At 42.3% G+C, this 13,105-nt stretch overlaps 2 protein-coding genes across 3 annotated transcripts in view; one reads left to right on the top strand and one right to left on the bottom strand.

The window, feature by feature from the left end:
* The window catches only part of FAM204A (family with sequence similarity 204 member A), a 41,649-nt gene extending 30,474 nt beyond the window's left edge, over window positions 1–11,175 (top strand). Inside the window, exons 6-8 of one of the 2 annotated variants that reach the window (XM_077455454.1) lie at window positions 5,379–5,491; window positions 7,874–7,945; window positions 10,622–11,175. In XM_077455454.1, the coding sequence (XP_077311580.1) occupies window positions 5,379–5,491; window positions 7,874–7,925 (165 nt within the window). In that variant the 3' untranslated portion in view covers window positions 7,926–7,945; window positions 10,622–11,175. Of the gene's footprint in view, window positions 1–5,378; window positions 5,492–7,873 lie in introns of both variants that reach the window. The other variant, XM_077455453.1, reaches the window with a different exon arrangement.
* The window catches only part of LOC143930833 (uncharacterized), a 156,025-nt gene continuing 153,722 nt past the window's right edge, over window positions 10,803–13,105 (bottom strand). Inside the window, exon 23 of the mRNA XM_077455452.1 lies at window positions 10,803–12,976. Within this exon, the coding sequence (XP_077311578.1) occupies window positions 12,909–12,976 (68 nt within the window). The 3' untranslated portion in view covers window positions 10,803–12,908. The remainder of the gene's footprint in view (window positions 12,977–13,105) is intronic.

The raw sequence follows: 13,105 nt of genomic DNA, 5'->3' as shown, positions 1-13,105 counted from the left end.
TCCCCTTACATGCTGTGTGTTTCTAATGTTTAATCGCCTCTGTCGCTGTGCGTCTGAACAGGGTACGAGCAAGCTTTACATTCCCCTGAAATGCTTCTTGTTTGCTTTTTCTATTTTGTCATTTTTGAAGCATAATTGACAAGCCCGGACTCATTGAAGTGCCACACATCTTCTGTGACATCCCGTGTGTGTATTTTCCCAGGATGTGAAAGGGGAGGTGGCGGCGTGATATGTTACAAGCGGCACCCATTGTGTCTGTCCGAGATGATTTACACACTTTAAACCTGTAAAATTGAAAGGAATTTAAAGAAGGAGAGAGAGGAAAACTCTCCATCGCGGCTGTGTATTGGCTGGAGGTTACGCGGCTGCTTTCACAAATCTTCTAAGTGGCTGTAAAGATGATCGCCTCGAGGGAACAGCCAGGCCCAGCTTCTGAAACCAGCTAAAGCCCTTATCTTATATCCAAGCAAAGTACCATTAATCTTTTTGAAAGACCTTTTATGGCTTTTAATATAGCCCAAATTAGAACATTTTACACCCTTGGTTCCTGAAATATAGTGATAAAAAGCCTTTAGAGCTTAGTTTTCTTCTCCGCAGCCTCGGACCAATTTCCAGCTCTCTGCGATAATGTTTAGACACCTTAATTAAAATGCAGCAAAATACTGGATGTTCTGTGTGAAAAGTGCTGAGGATTTTCTACAAAAGAATTTGGTTGTATAATGCTTTGTATCTCTCTGCTCTGTGAGAGCGTAGATATATCCAGACGCTGCGGCTTCCTTTCTCCCGGTGAAGAGGTAATGTGACCGCAGTGTGCGAGCCCTGGAGGGGAAGTGGTCTGTTCCTTTCACTCGCCATTCACTGTTTGTGCTGCTGCAATTGGGACAAACAACATGGCAATTTTTTATTTTTTTTCCTCTTTTCCTTTTTATTTCTGTCTCCTCTATTAACAAATGCTGCATTGCTGGGCCAGGTTCAACTGCTTGTGCGACTTCCGGATCTCCTCCGGCTTCAGGAGGAAAATGTACAACAATTCAAGTTTGAATCCAGCAATTTGTGCCAATTTTCTTTTGAAAACTTTGCATTAAGTTACTGGCAGTCTTCCCTAAAAATGTATCTTTATAGAACTTGTAGATCACAGAAGAGGCATAATTATAATAAAAATCTGGCTGTTAGTGAACCTGTCTGCACAAATTTACACAGATCATTTCTTTTCACAAGAATTTTATTGTTTTTAAATGTTAAAGTGATTGTAAAGTCTTGTTTTGTTTAAATAACAAACATGGTATACTTGCCTCCTCTGTGCAGTTGGCTTTGCACTGAGCAACCCTCCTCTTCAACGCTCCTGACCCCTCCCTCCTGTTCAGTGCCCCCCACAACAAGCAGCTTGCTATGAGGGCACTCGAGCCGAGCCACAGCTCCCTGTGTCCAGTTAGGCACGGAACCGTGGCCTTCCCTCATCCCATCATTGGGTCACTGACTTTGACAGCAACGGGAGCCAATGGGGCTGTGCTGCTGTCTCAGCCAATGAGGAGGGAGAGTCCCGGACACCCGAGTCTCTCATGCTGGATCGAGAGGGGGATGGGGGGGGGGGAATGCCGCACACAGAAGGCTTTCTATCTTAATGCATAAAGATAAAAAAAATCTTGACAAGGCATGAAAAGGGACTCCCTAGTTGGGTAGAGGAAAGACCCAAAGGCCACAGATCCAGTGCCCGTAATAAATGGTGAAAATAAAAAAGTGGCCTGTGTAAGGAAAACCTAGTGACGTAACCTAGTGCCAGTGAAAATGTTGGTGTACTGCTGTCAGTGGGGGTTTTTTTTTTTTTTTTTTTTTTCTCTGGCACCACTGGAATGCTCCTTGTGCCTCCCAGCTCCTGCTCAGACAAATACAGCCTCATTCATACCAGAAAGGCATTTCTTAGGAAGTGTCCTGCCTTTCACCAGGTATAAGCCTAGTAAACCAGACGATCCCTCTCGCCATACGCACCTTATTACATCCGGAATTACTAACTGGTCCTCCCACACAACAAAAGGCACCGGCATTCTCTTCCCAACAATTTCTAAGCACAGATACTACACTTGATATTGGGCAAAAAGCAACTGTGATGGGCTAATGCTTGTATTACTGGGATAATAGGGAGCCGTCTCTGTCCTCTAGACCTATACAAGATGGCCAAAGGGAACACCTTTAGCACTTTATGGGTTCCTGAAGGACGGGTAATTTTTTTTTTTTTCCATTCGTCACTGTGGGTTATGTTTGGGGTTTTCATCTTCTCACAAGTTTTTCAGGTCTCCTTTATATAAAGATGGGTAGTTCTTTTAAAAGTGAAGGAATGTGTTTGTGCAGTGGTTTTCCACAAGGGATATTTATGAAATGCTTGTATGCAGAGTCTTTGTGCCTTTTGAAGACCACCAGATATGTGCTACACTATTTTAGTTGACGCATCCTGGAGGGCAGCCGAGCTCTATGGACGCACACACCCATCGCCACATTTTTCACCTCTGGCCTGTAGCCAAGTCTTCTCTAAGAAGTGATTTATATATAATGTCTGAGGTGAGGCCATCTTTTGTAGGTATTCAAATGATTTGTCATTGGGAAATGGGCATTATGAAAGCTGGAAAGGGAAAATCTAGCAACCCAACAGACAAGCCAAGAGAGCAAATGAAGAAGACGTGTAGTTGAAACAATGGACACAAGTCCCAAACATTAAGATTAAGAGTTAGTAGTAATATTCGTGAACTGGCCCTCAATACTTGGAAAGGAAGAAGTATTTTCATGAGATCCAACAAACCAGGAGGAGCTTCTAGTCCTCTGCTGCTGGTAACATGTTAAAAATAAATAAATACAGAGTAAAAATAAATATCAATTGTTTTTTAAATTGTCATACAAAAATATATTTGAAATCAAATCTTTATTTTTAGGCAGTAGCATGATTTGGGCATATTTCTGCCAGTGACAGGCTGTGTGACGCCTCTCCAGGCTGTGTCTTAGAGTAAGAGGGAGGTGAAGCCTCCATCAATCTATGTAAAATACCACCCCCATTTTGTTTTAGTTGGTTAATGGGCATGGAGGAGGGAGGGAGTGGGCTGTCATTTATCACTTTGTAAATATAATGTATTAGTTCCAAGCTATGGACTAAGGTAAAACTCCTAATAGCTGCTGCCTCCGCATATGCCAAGAACCAAATGGTGAATGGCCACAATGAAAAATAATGGGTAAATGGAATTGGCGCTGCTAATGTGTAAACAATATTAAAGTGGTATGTACAAAAAACAGACCACTTTCCAAAGTTGCAACACCTTAGGCTAAGTGCAAGTGCAAATACATAATCAAGTGCACTAATACCTCATTAAGGTATTCCAATAGTAACATAATTAAAGTCCATAAATACAAGTAAAGTCCATGAAATTACCATATATTTTTGAAGTGAAAAAAGTGCTATAGAAAACGTGCATAAATCCATGCAAATTCTTTGTGTCACTCTCGTGCCCCCCTTATGTGCTGCACTCACCAGATGACACTATCAGCTTTCACATTACTAAATGACTAAATGGTGTCCTCACGGCAGTCTGGTTTTCCTTCGCCCCAGCGAGCTCATGAAAAAACAATGTTGATACCCTATAGTGTAACTCCGTTAAACTAAATGCTTTATTGTGCAGAAAAGGGTAAAACTTTTACAGACAGGTGCAGGCGTGTGTACAAAAAATCAGGAAGTCTGGGTCGCGGTGCGTTCCACGGACCAAACCAGATGTAATGTAATGACGAATAGCTCCACCTTATGCCACTTTCTATGACCTCTTTGTGACAAAACATGGAAGTCGGGGGTATTTGCATCATTACGTCCCATCCTGTTTGATCCGTGGAACGGACTGTGACCCAGACTTTTTTGTACACACGCCTGTATCTGTCTGAATGCCTGTAAGTTTTTTTTTACTCTCTTCTGTGCAATAAAGCATTTAGTTTAATGGAGTTGTGCTATGGGTATCAATATTATTTTTTCATGAGCTCACTGGGGTTAAAGAAAACAAGGAGACTGCTGTGAGGACACTCTATTTACAGTCATTTGGTACTGTGAAAGCTGGCTGCCCTTCAATGGGTAGTGTCCTCTGGTGAGTGCAGCACATAAGGGGCGTACGAGAGTGGCACGAGTGTGACACAGAATTTGCTTGGATTTACGCACGTTTTCTTTAGAAATTTTTTCACTTCCAAATATATGGAAATTTCATGGACTTCACTTATATTTCTAGACTCCAATTACATTACTATTAGCCCTTGTACACACGATCGAAGATTCCGACGGAATGTGTCAGATCGGAGCGTTTTGTCGGATATTCCGACTGTGTGTGGTATGCATCGGACTGTTTCCGTCGGACCAAATTTTCCAACTTGCCGGAAATATTTTCCGACAAAATGCTCTGATCGGACATACTCCGATCATGTGTAGAGAATTCCGATCGGACAAAGTGCCACGCATGCTCAGATCAAATTCCTACATAAAAGCTATTGGCTACTAGCCTGAACGTAGTCCCGTCGTAATGAAATAACACCATCACGTTCTGAACGATCGGATTTTCCGACAACTTTGTCCGACCGTGTGTATACAACCGTTTCGGACAAAATCCGACAGATTTGGTTGTCGGAATCTCCGACCGTGTGTACAAGGGCTTAGAATAACTTAATGAGCTATTATTGCACTTTGTTTATAGTATTTGCAGGGTGTTGCAACTTTTGAAAGTTGTTTTGTTTTTTTGCATGTGCCATTTTAATTAAAAATCTTGTTTACATATTAGCAGCGCCAATTCCATTTACCCATTATTTTTTTCATTTATCACTCGGTATACACCCACATCTGTGACTCTCTAGTCACATGGGCTGCTCAGATGTGATACGTCAGAAATGCTCAGCATAGACACTCACTGAAAACTGAGCATGTGCACAGTTGTCACCACAGCTGCAAAATCCCTAGCTGAATTGGGGACATGGACAGAAGGGGGGAGATAAAGCAGCAGGTTCAACCAGGTTTTTTACAGCATACAGAAAACAAATTCCACAGTGACGGAGTGAGTAGGAACAGCATGAAATACACCATTTATTGATAGTTTATGATGTGGGTTTAGTGACGTTTTAAGCTTATCGTTCGTTCAGTGTAGAGTTCAAGAAGCACATCTACTGCCTGGATCAGATTGAGGAGAACTTTGACTCCAAATACCTGTAGTTTGATTATGATGTTTTATTTTCTACACATATCCAAATATAAACCAGAGTCAGTTCAATGCCCAGCATTTTCTTGATTATTCTGCAATCTGATTTTGTTCTATATACTGTGACCACTGTCTGTCCCCGGCTCTGTTCACTCAGTTTGTGACTTCCCTTTCCAGCTGGCTGTGAAGATCACCAAAGCCGCATCTTGTCACAAGTACAAAAAAGCCAGAGAAGAGCAGGAGTCGCCTCAGGAAGGAACAAGGAAGAAGCAGAAGAACCTGCCCTGGGGGTGAGGACACAAACATACTGCATGTGGATAGAGTGTGGCCCTCCCGTGTCACTGTATGTGGCATCTGGCTAGAATGTGACGCTCCCCCGTGCCTTTCTGTATGTGGATAGAATGTGACACTCCCCCGTGTCTTTCTGTATGTGGATGGGATGTGACCCTCCCCTGTGTCTTTCTGTATGTGGATAGAATGTGACACTCCCCTGTGTCTTTCTGTATGTGGATAGAATGTGACACTCCCCTGTGTCTTTCTGTATGTGGATAGGATGTGACCCTCCCCTGTGTCTTTCTGTATGTGGATAGAATGTGACCCTCCCCCGTGTCTTTCTGTATGTGGATAGAATGTGACCCTCCCCCGTGTCTTTCTGTATGTGGATAGAATGTGACCCTCCCCCCGTGTCTTTCTGTATGTGGATAGAATGTGACCCTCCCCCGTGTCTTTCTGTATTTGGATAGAACAGTGCTCGACAAAACCCGGTCGCCAGGTCGCATTGGCGACTAGAATCAGCGACCTTGCGCCTGGGGCAGCATAGCTGGGGGTATCCCGTCTCCGTGGACCCCCCCCCCCCCGCGCGATCGCGTCGGGCCGCGCCGCAGGCGGCCGGTAATTGAGCCCCCGGCTTTGAGGCCTTCTGTGATCCTATGGTTCCTTCTGGAATCTGGCGCCCTCTTGTGGTGGCCGTTGGAATTACAACCAACAATGCTAATTGATTTCCTGCCAGTCTTTCTCCATCCCTTTACTTAGAACCCCTAAACAAAACAAACAAAAAAAAATATATATTATATATATATATATATATATATATATATATATATATATATATATATATATATATATATATATATATATAATTTTATTTTTTTATTATTTATTCTAACACCCTAGAGAGTAAAATGGTGGTCGTTGCAATACTGTCTGTCACACCGTATTTGCACAGCGGACTTACAAGCGCACTTTTTTTGGGGAAAAATTTTTTATTTAATAAAAAAAAAGACAACAGTAAAGTTAGCCTAATTTTTTTTTTATATTGTGAAAGATAATGTTACGCCGAGTAAATCGATACCCAACATGTCACGCTTCAAAATTGCGCCCGCTCATGGAATGGCGACAAACTTTTACCCTTTAAAATCTCCATAGGCGACGTTTAAAAAATTCTATAGGTTGCACGTTTTTGAGTTACAGAGGAGGTCTGGGGCTAGAATTATTGCTCTTACTCTACCGATCGCAGCAATACCTCACATGTGTGGTTTGAACACCGCTTTCATATATGCGTTCGCTTCTGCACGCAAGCTTGGCGAGACAGGGCGCATTTAAAAAAAAATTTTTCTTATTTTAACTTTTATTTTAATTTTTTTCACTGTTCTTTTAAAAAAAAAAAAAATGTGTGTCACTTTTATTCCTATTACAAGGAATGTAAAAATCCCTTGTAATAGAAAAAAGCATGACAGGTCCTCTTTTATATATGAGATCTGGGGTCAGAGAGACCTCACATCTCATATTTACACTAAAATGCAATTTAAAAATGTCCCTCTAAGAGCTATGGGCAATGACTTGGAGACAGGTGGGGGGCTGGGGGCGCTATCTTCCCCTCACTCGTCTCCATGTCAGGCCAGGGACAGGTCCAGATCGCCGTCACGGACCTGGCTCCTAACTTTTTTAGCTGGCTCCTAGATTCCAAGCAAATTTGTCAACCCCTGGGATAGAATGTGACCCTCCCCCGTGTCGTTCTGTATGTGGATAGGATGTGACCCTCCCCCGTGTCTTTCTGTATGTGGATAGAATGTGACCCTCCCCCGTGTCTTTCTGTATGTGGATAGAATGTGACCCTCCCCCGTGTCTTTCTGTATGTGGATAGAATGTGACCCTCCCCCGTGTCTTTCTGTATGTGGATAGAATGTGACCCTCCCCCGTGTCTTTCTGTATGTGGATAGAATGTGACCCTCCCCCGTGTCTTTCTGTATGTGGATAGAATGTGACCCTCCCCCGTGTCTTTCTGTATGTGGATAGAATGTGACCCTCCCCCGTGTCTTTCTGTATGTGGATAGAATGTGACCCTCCCCCGTGTCTTTCTGTATGTGGATAGAATGTGACCCTCCCCCGTGTCTTTCTGTATGTGGATAGAATGTGACCCTCCCCCGTGTCTTTCTGTATGTGGATGGGATGTGACCCTCCCCCGTGCCTTTCTGTATGTGGATAGAATGTGACCCTCCCCCGTGTCTTTCTGTATGTGGATAGAATGTGACCCTCCCCCGTGTCTTTCTGTATGTGGATGGGATGTGACCCTCCCCTGTGTCTTTCTGTATGTGGATGGGATGTGACCCTGTATGTTTACCTAATATGGTCTTCACTTTTTGTATTCTTATTCTTGTATTCTTTATTTTTAGGTTTGAGGCCAAGAAAAGATGGGAAACCAAAAGCAACATGGGATATATGTAGTGTGCACAGCACTGCACTGTGTAAGATGGTGCAATATTTACATAGAAATGTGTATATATAACTGAGAACTAGAAAGGGACTCTGCTGGGTTCCCATGTAGTTATTTTTTTCCTGTAGTTTATACTCTGTCATTGCTTTAGCTGATTATTGTTACACAGAGCAGCATTCAGTGTCATTTTGTCCATCTCTCTCCCTTCCCACCTGTAACACAAGAATGGGAATCCATAAACACTCTTCAATGACTTCTATGATCCTTCTGGAGAAAACGCCATCTGTATGGAGGACAGGCCTTAGCAGTCTCTTATTTCATGAATTTAATGTGTACCTGTCACAAACTTGAGTCCATGATAAGAAAATCCATAAACAGGTTATCTTCAGTGATGGTGGTGTGTTAGAATCATGATTCACTAAAAATACTGAATGAACCTTCTGTACTCAGGTGTACTAAGGGATTAATAAAAAAAAGTGTCTTGAGACAATCTTTGTCTCAACTGGAGCATAGTGAACCCACTTGTAAATGTTCACATCTCAGCTATACAGTACAGAACTCAACACCTTTTATTCATTGACTGATTTATATGCAGGATACTTTGTCAGAATGGCCCTTACTGCATGCTAATATAACCTCACCCACACTGTCAGACTCCATATTTTTCTAGTGTCCTTAGATGATGGACTTCTCCTTTTGTGACATTTTACTTTTTAACCATTTTTTTTTCTGACTCTTCTATTAAGATCTGAGTGTTTATTGCCCTAGGCTTTCTAGCAGGTTCTGGATTAACCTGTACCTTGAGGAACCACACTTGGACCCCACTATGTGGGGCTGATCTGTAATGTTTGCTTTGCCCACTGGATTCTGCCTCCAGGGCCTTGGGAGATTTCTATGGTTCTCCAACTCTGCAGAATTCTCTTGGGGTATGCCTACTTGGATGGCAAAGCCTGGGCTCCTAGGAGGTCCAGCTGGATAAGGTCATTTGGGAGTGGTTCGAAGCGATCAATAGACAATCGGCAGTGCTGAGCTCCACAGTGTGCATTCATAGGCAGAGGAATCGGGGGTAATTATTCCTTTTATTTTGTTACTTCACAGCTTTCGCGCCATATATTTTAAAACATTTTGGCTTTTTTTTTTTTCCCATACCATCTGGACTTAGTCTGAGCATGAAGATGCTTTTCTGCCTGCCATATCTGTCGCAAAACGCAGACACCTTGTATTGCCCCTGGCCTGGGTTATAGTGGCTTCTGCATTTCAGACATGCAAAACCCAATTCCTTACCCATTCTGTGAGTACTCGTTCAGAGATCCCCCCTCGCATAAGCAATGGGAGATCACAGGCACAAGGGAGCTGAGACAAAACAAATGAAGAGCATGTGTTCTGCTGATGGCTTACAGGAATCTCAGAACACCTCTCAGGGTGACAGCAGTTCCCTTGTCCTGGAGCAATGTCCTATTATGACACCAATCCCTCTCAGGTACACATAATGCTCCAGGTCCCTTTTTAACTACACATCCTCACCTCCATGGAACAAGCAGATCCATGCTCTAGATCTTCCTATATGTCTTTCCAGCCAGACAAAAATCTCCAGGTTCTACAACTTGATCTCTCTCCCATCTACCTCAATGTCCTGCTCCAAACAGCCATGGCTTCTGTTCACAAAAGTCTTTTTTTTTTTTTTTTTTTTTGTGTTACCTGCAGGCCATCTTAGAGGACATGCTGGTTCCCACGCCACAATTGCCGTGTGGATCAAGCAACCTATTTGCAGGGCCTACACCCCTAAAGAAGAGTTCCTCCTTTTTCTTTATTTGAGCCCATTCCAGCAGTTCTGTTGGTGTCTCTTGGGTTTTTTTTTTTTTTGTTCACATGTTTGACCAGGTGGATGTTCAGGCCTCAGGTGAGGCAAGCTTCAACCTCAAAGTGCTTCAAGCTGTCGTCTTGAGTGTTTTCAGGTTCTTTAACCCTTGTGTTTTCGTGGGCCTCTTGACGTTTCTGCTGTGGTGTTGTCCCCTCATTTTATTGCTTGCCAATGTTCGTGGTTTATAAATACAAGTCCTTTTAAGCTATAAGGGAATTTTGACTTGCTTTTAAACTCTTATCTTGGGGTACACTACAGGATCATCCCTTCTGTGGTCATTCTTTAAGGTTTGCATAAAAGCTGGAGTCTCACGGCGTGAGTAGGGTTCTAGGAGAGTGCAGTAGGGGTGTCCCTAACAACTTTTTTTTTTTTTTTTGCCAGTGTCCAATTGCCTGAAGGTAGCCTGCATATAAACACATGGTCTATGAATAAAAGTCATGTACTGTACTCCGAGATAAGGAATTTACAGATAAGTCACTATTATTATAATTTTTTTTTATAAGCTGTGTTAGGAAAGAATGAACCCAATTGCAACAGTTGAGATAGATCTTGTTTTGATACACTTTTTTTTTTATAATCCTTTTTAAATAAAAGGACCAGTATAGGGATTTGGATGTTCTAGGGGCAGGGTAAGGCTTGACTTTTACATCTAAAAGTTAATGTCTGAATGTACCTTAAGCCATCCATATTTCTGTACCTTCTGATCACTCAGAAAACACAGACATCCAGAATTGTGTAGACCACGTCAATAAAAAAATAAATAAAAATGTCCTATGAAATGCACAAAAATTTCACACAACCAACAGGGGGATCCACTTCATAACTCCAATGTCTCTATCCTTCCAGCACCTCTCAGGGCTCTGGTGTGCATCTTTTGCTGACGTGTTTCAAGGGGCCATTCCCACTTCCTCAGTTCTGGTGTGTGTCCTCTGCCAACGCGTTTCCTGTTCTTTAGAGTGCCGGTGTGCATAATCTGCCGATGTGTTTCGAGAGGAATGCCCTCCTTCTCCAGTGTGCACCTTTGCCAGTGCATTGGACTGTTCTTTGTAGATGGTGGTGTGACTTTAGATGTGCATTGCATATTACATTTTGTTTTTAATAGATTTTTTTTTTTTTTTACAAAGTGTTCCACCGTGTTTTTGATTTTGTATTGATTTGTCCTATCCAGAGTAGAGGCAGCAAGGCTGAAGAGTGAGGCAGATCACTGGTTATATTGTATACACGTGTCAGACCTGCATGTGGAAAACATTGCATCACGTATCCTGTGTGTCACAAAAGCACCGCAGAATTTCGAGTTAAATTACAATAGGGATTTTTCCAACATATTCTCGATTTGCAGTGCCCAGGTTTGTGACAGTGTAACCTTTTCATGTAATAAACAAAAGTGTATACAAACCTCACCGCAGTCTATTTTTTATTTCTGCAAACCTGCATCAAAACAAGATGATACAGTATAAATGTAGCACATAAACTCTACACAGCAGCCTCAGGAGCCCCCAAATTGACGAATACATTCCAGTTTCTTGATAATAAAAAGTGTTCCCTATCCCATGCTGTGCTTAATGTCCAATCATCCAACCCAGAGGCCTGAAAATTCACACACATATTCCAATTCCCATATAGTAGAGAACATTCCCCATCCCATGCTGTGCTTCTTGTTGGCTCGCATACCCATAACTGCTCTATATGTTAGAACTATATAAATGTGGAAAGTTTGGAGTTTAAAGTGGATCTTCACTGCCTGTGAGCACCACAAACACTATTTGTTTTATTTTTATTATTGAAAGCAAATACCCATCCATCCATGTCTCTGTGCTTTATTTTGTTGAGGAATCCCTTTTAAAAAACACCCTCTTAGCATTTCTGTCTGTGGCTATTCTTAGTAAGAGCAAATGATTTGTGTAGCATTTACTTCCTGGATTCCATCTGCCCTTGGCTCAAGTATGCATGCAGAAGAGTGTGCTTAGCTGAGAACCCCTCCTCCTTTCCTCCCATCCTGAAGACTCCTGGGATGTATGACATTATTTTCCTAGGCAAGAAACCAGGAAGTAACTGAAGAAATGTGGAAAAAAAAAAAAAGGGTTTGAGGCTGGGTTCACACCATTGCAAATAGGATGTAGGATCCACGTATCCAATTCGCAATAACTGGAGATTTTGACCGGCTCTCTATGGAGCCGGTTCACGTAACTCCACTGTGAATTTGCACAGGAGCTCTTTGCATCTCTTGGTCTGTTTCAGGTCTGAATTCAGCCAAAAATTCAGGCTGAAATGGGACCTAAAACTGTGAATCTGGACGCACCGGACTCCTGCAGGGAGCCTCATGCGGCAATGGTGTGAACCCAGCCTAAAACAAGTAAATATGTTATCCTGTCCTATATATTTACTAATGCTATCAGAATATGGATTAAAAATAATCAATGTTAATTTGGAAAGTGAAGTTCCACTTTAAATAATCTTGGGCTCCATGATCTCAGTACGAACACTGGATAATCCCCAAACTATATACACGGACGATGATGATCCTAGAGTGACTATGCTGGGGATATTAAAGTGAAGCTTCTCTAGTGCAAAAATTGTGGCTCGCTCAGTATCCTCTATATCACTGTGGTGTATATATAATGTATAAGTGACTGTGGTGGGACATTAGTGTGTGAGCTCCTCTGGTGCAAATACTAATGCGACTGTGAAGGAGATGACACTGTATACGTAATGTTCTCCCAGATTTATCTTTTATCCAGGGTGCTGGAGCTTTTATTCTACATTGGTCCTTCTACCTTCTCTTCGAATCCTTGTTGCCCCTGATAACATTCCTCTCTTGGTCTTCTGGGTGCTGTCAGTTTTTTTTTTTTTTTCTCTTTTCTTCCCCTGTGTCTATCTCCGGTCTATTTTACATTTACTAGACTTCTGAAATCACCCATGGGTGGTGTAGCAAACTGATCCACACCCTGAGATATTCAGGTGAGAAATAGACTTTACTCTTCCCAAATGTAGGACCCCAGATTGAGGATTAAACACCGATTTATTTGGAGACTAAATTCTAATCCATCTTATTGACAAACTCATTACAATCTTCCTGCCTCGTTGGGAGGACTCCACAGTTGGTGCAGCAATTTTGGCCGGAGACTTCCGTCCTCTAAGTGATCTTTGTGAGATGGAGTATATTGCACAGGATATGGAGATCGGTAAATTTGGCGGTCATTCCTGTGAAGGTAAAGTGTCACCTGTGATACATGTACAGCAGCTCATGAGGGCCAATAATACAGGAAATATACACATGAAGGGAATCATGAACTTGTTTCCAGCAGGACCGCCCCTGCAGAACAGATTGCA

The sequence above is a fragment of the Lithobates pipiens genome, unplaced genomic scaffold (genome assembly GCF_037356315.1).
Source record: "Lithobates pipiens isolate NorthernLeopardFrog02 unplaced genomic scaffold, aLitPip1_a1.2 Scaffold_25, whole genome shotgun sequence".
Taxonomy (NCBI): Eukaryota; Metazoa; Chordata; class Amphibia; order Anura; family Ranidae; genus Lithobates; species Lithobates pipiens.
The sequence above is the reverse complement of the archived record's forward strand: the minus strand, read 5'-3'. Positions and strand labels throughout refer to the sequence as shown.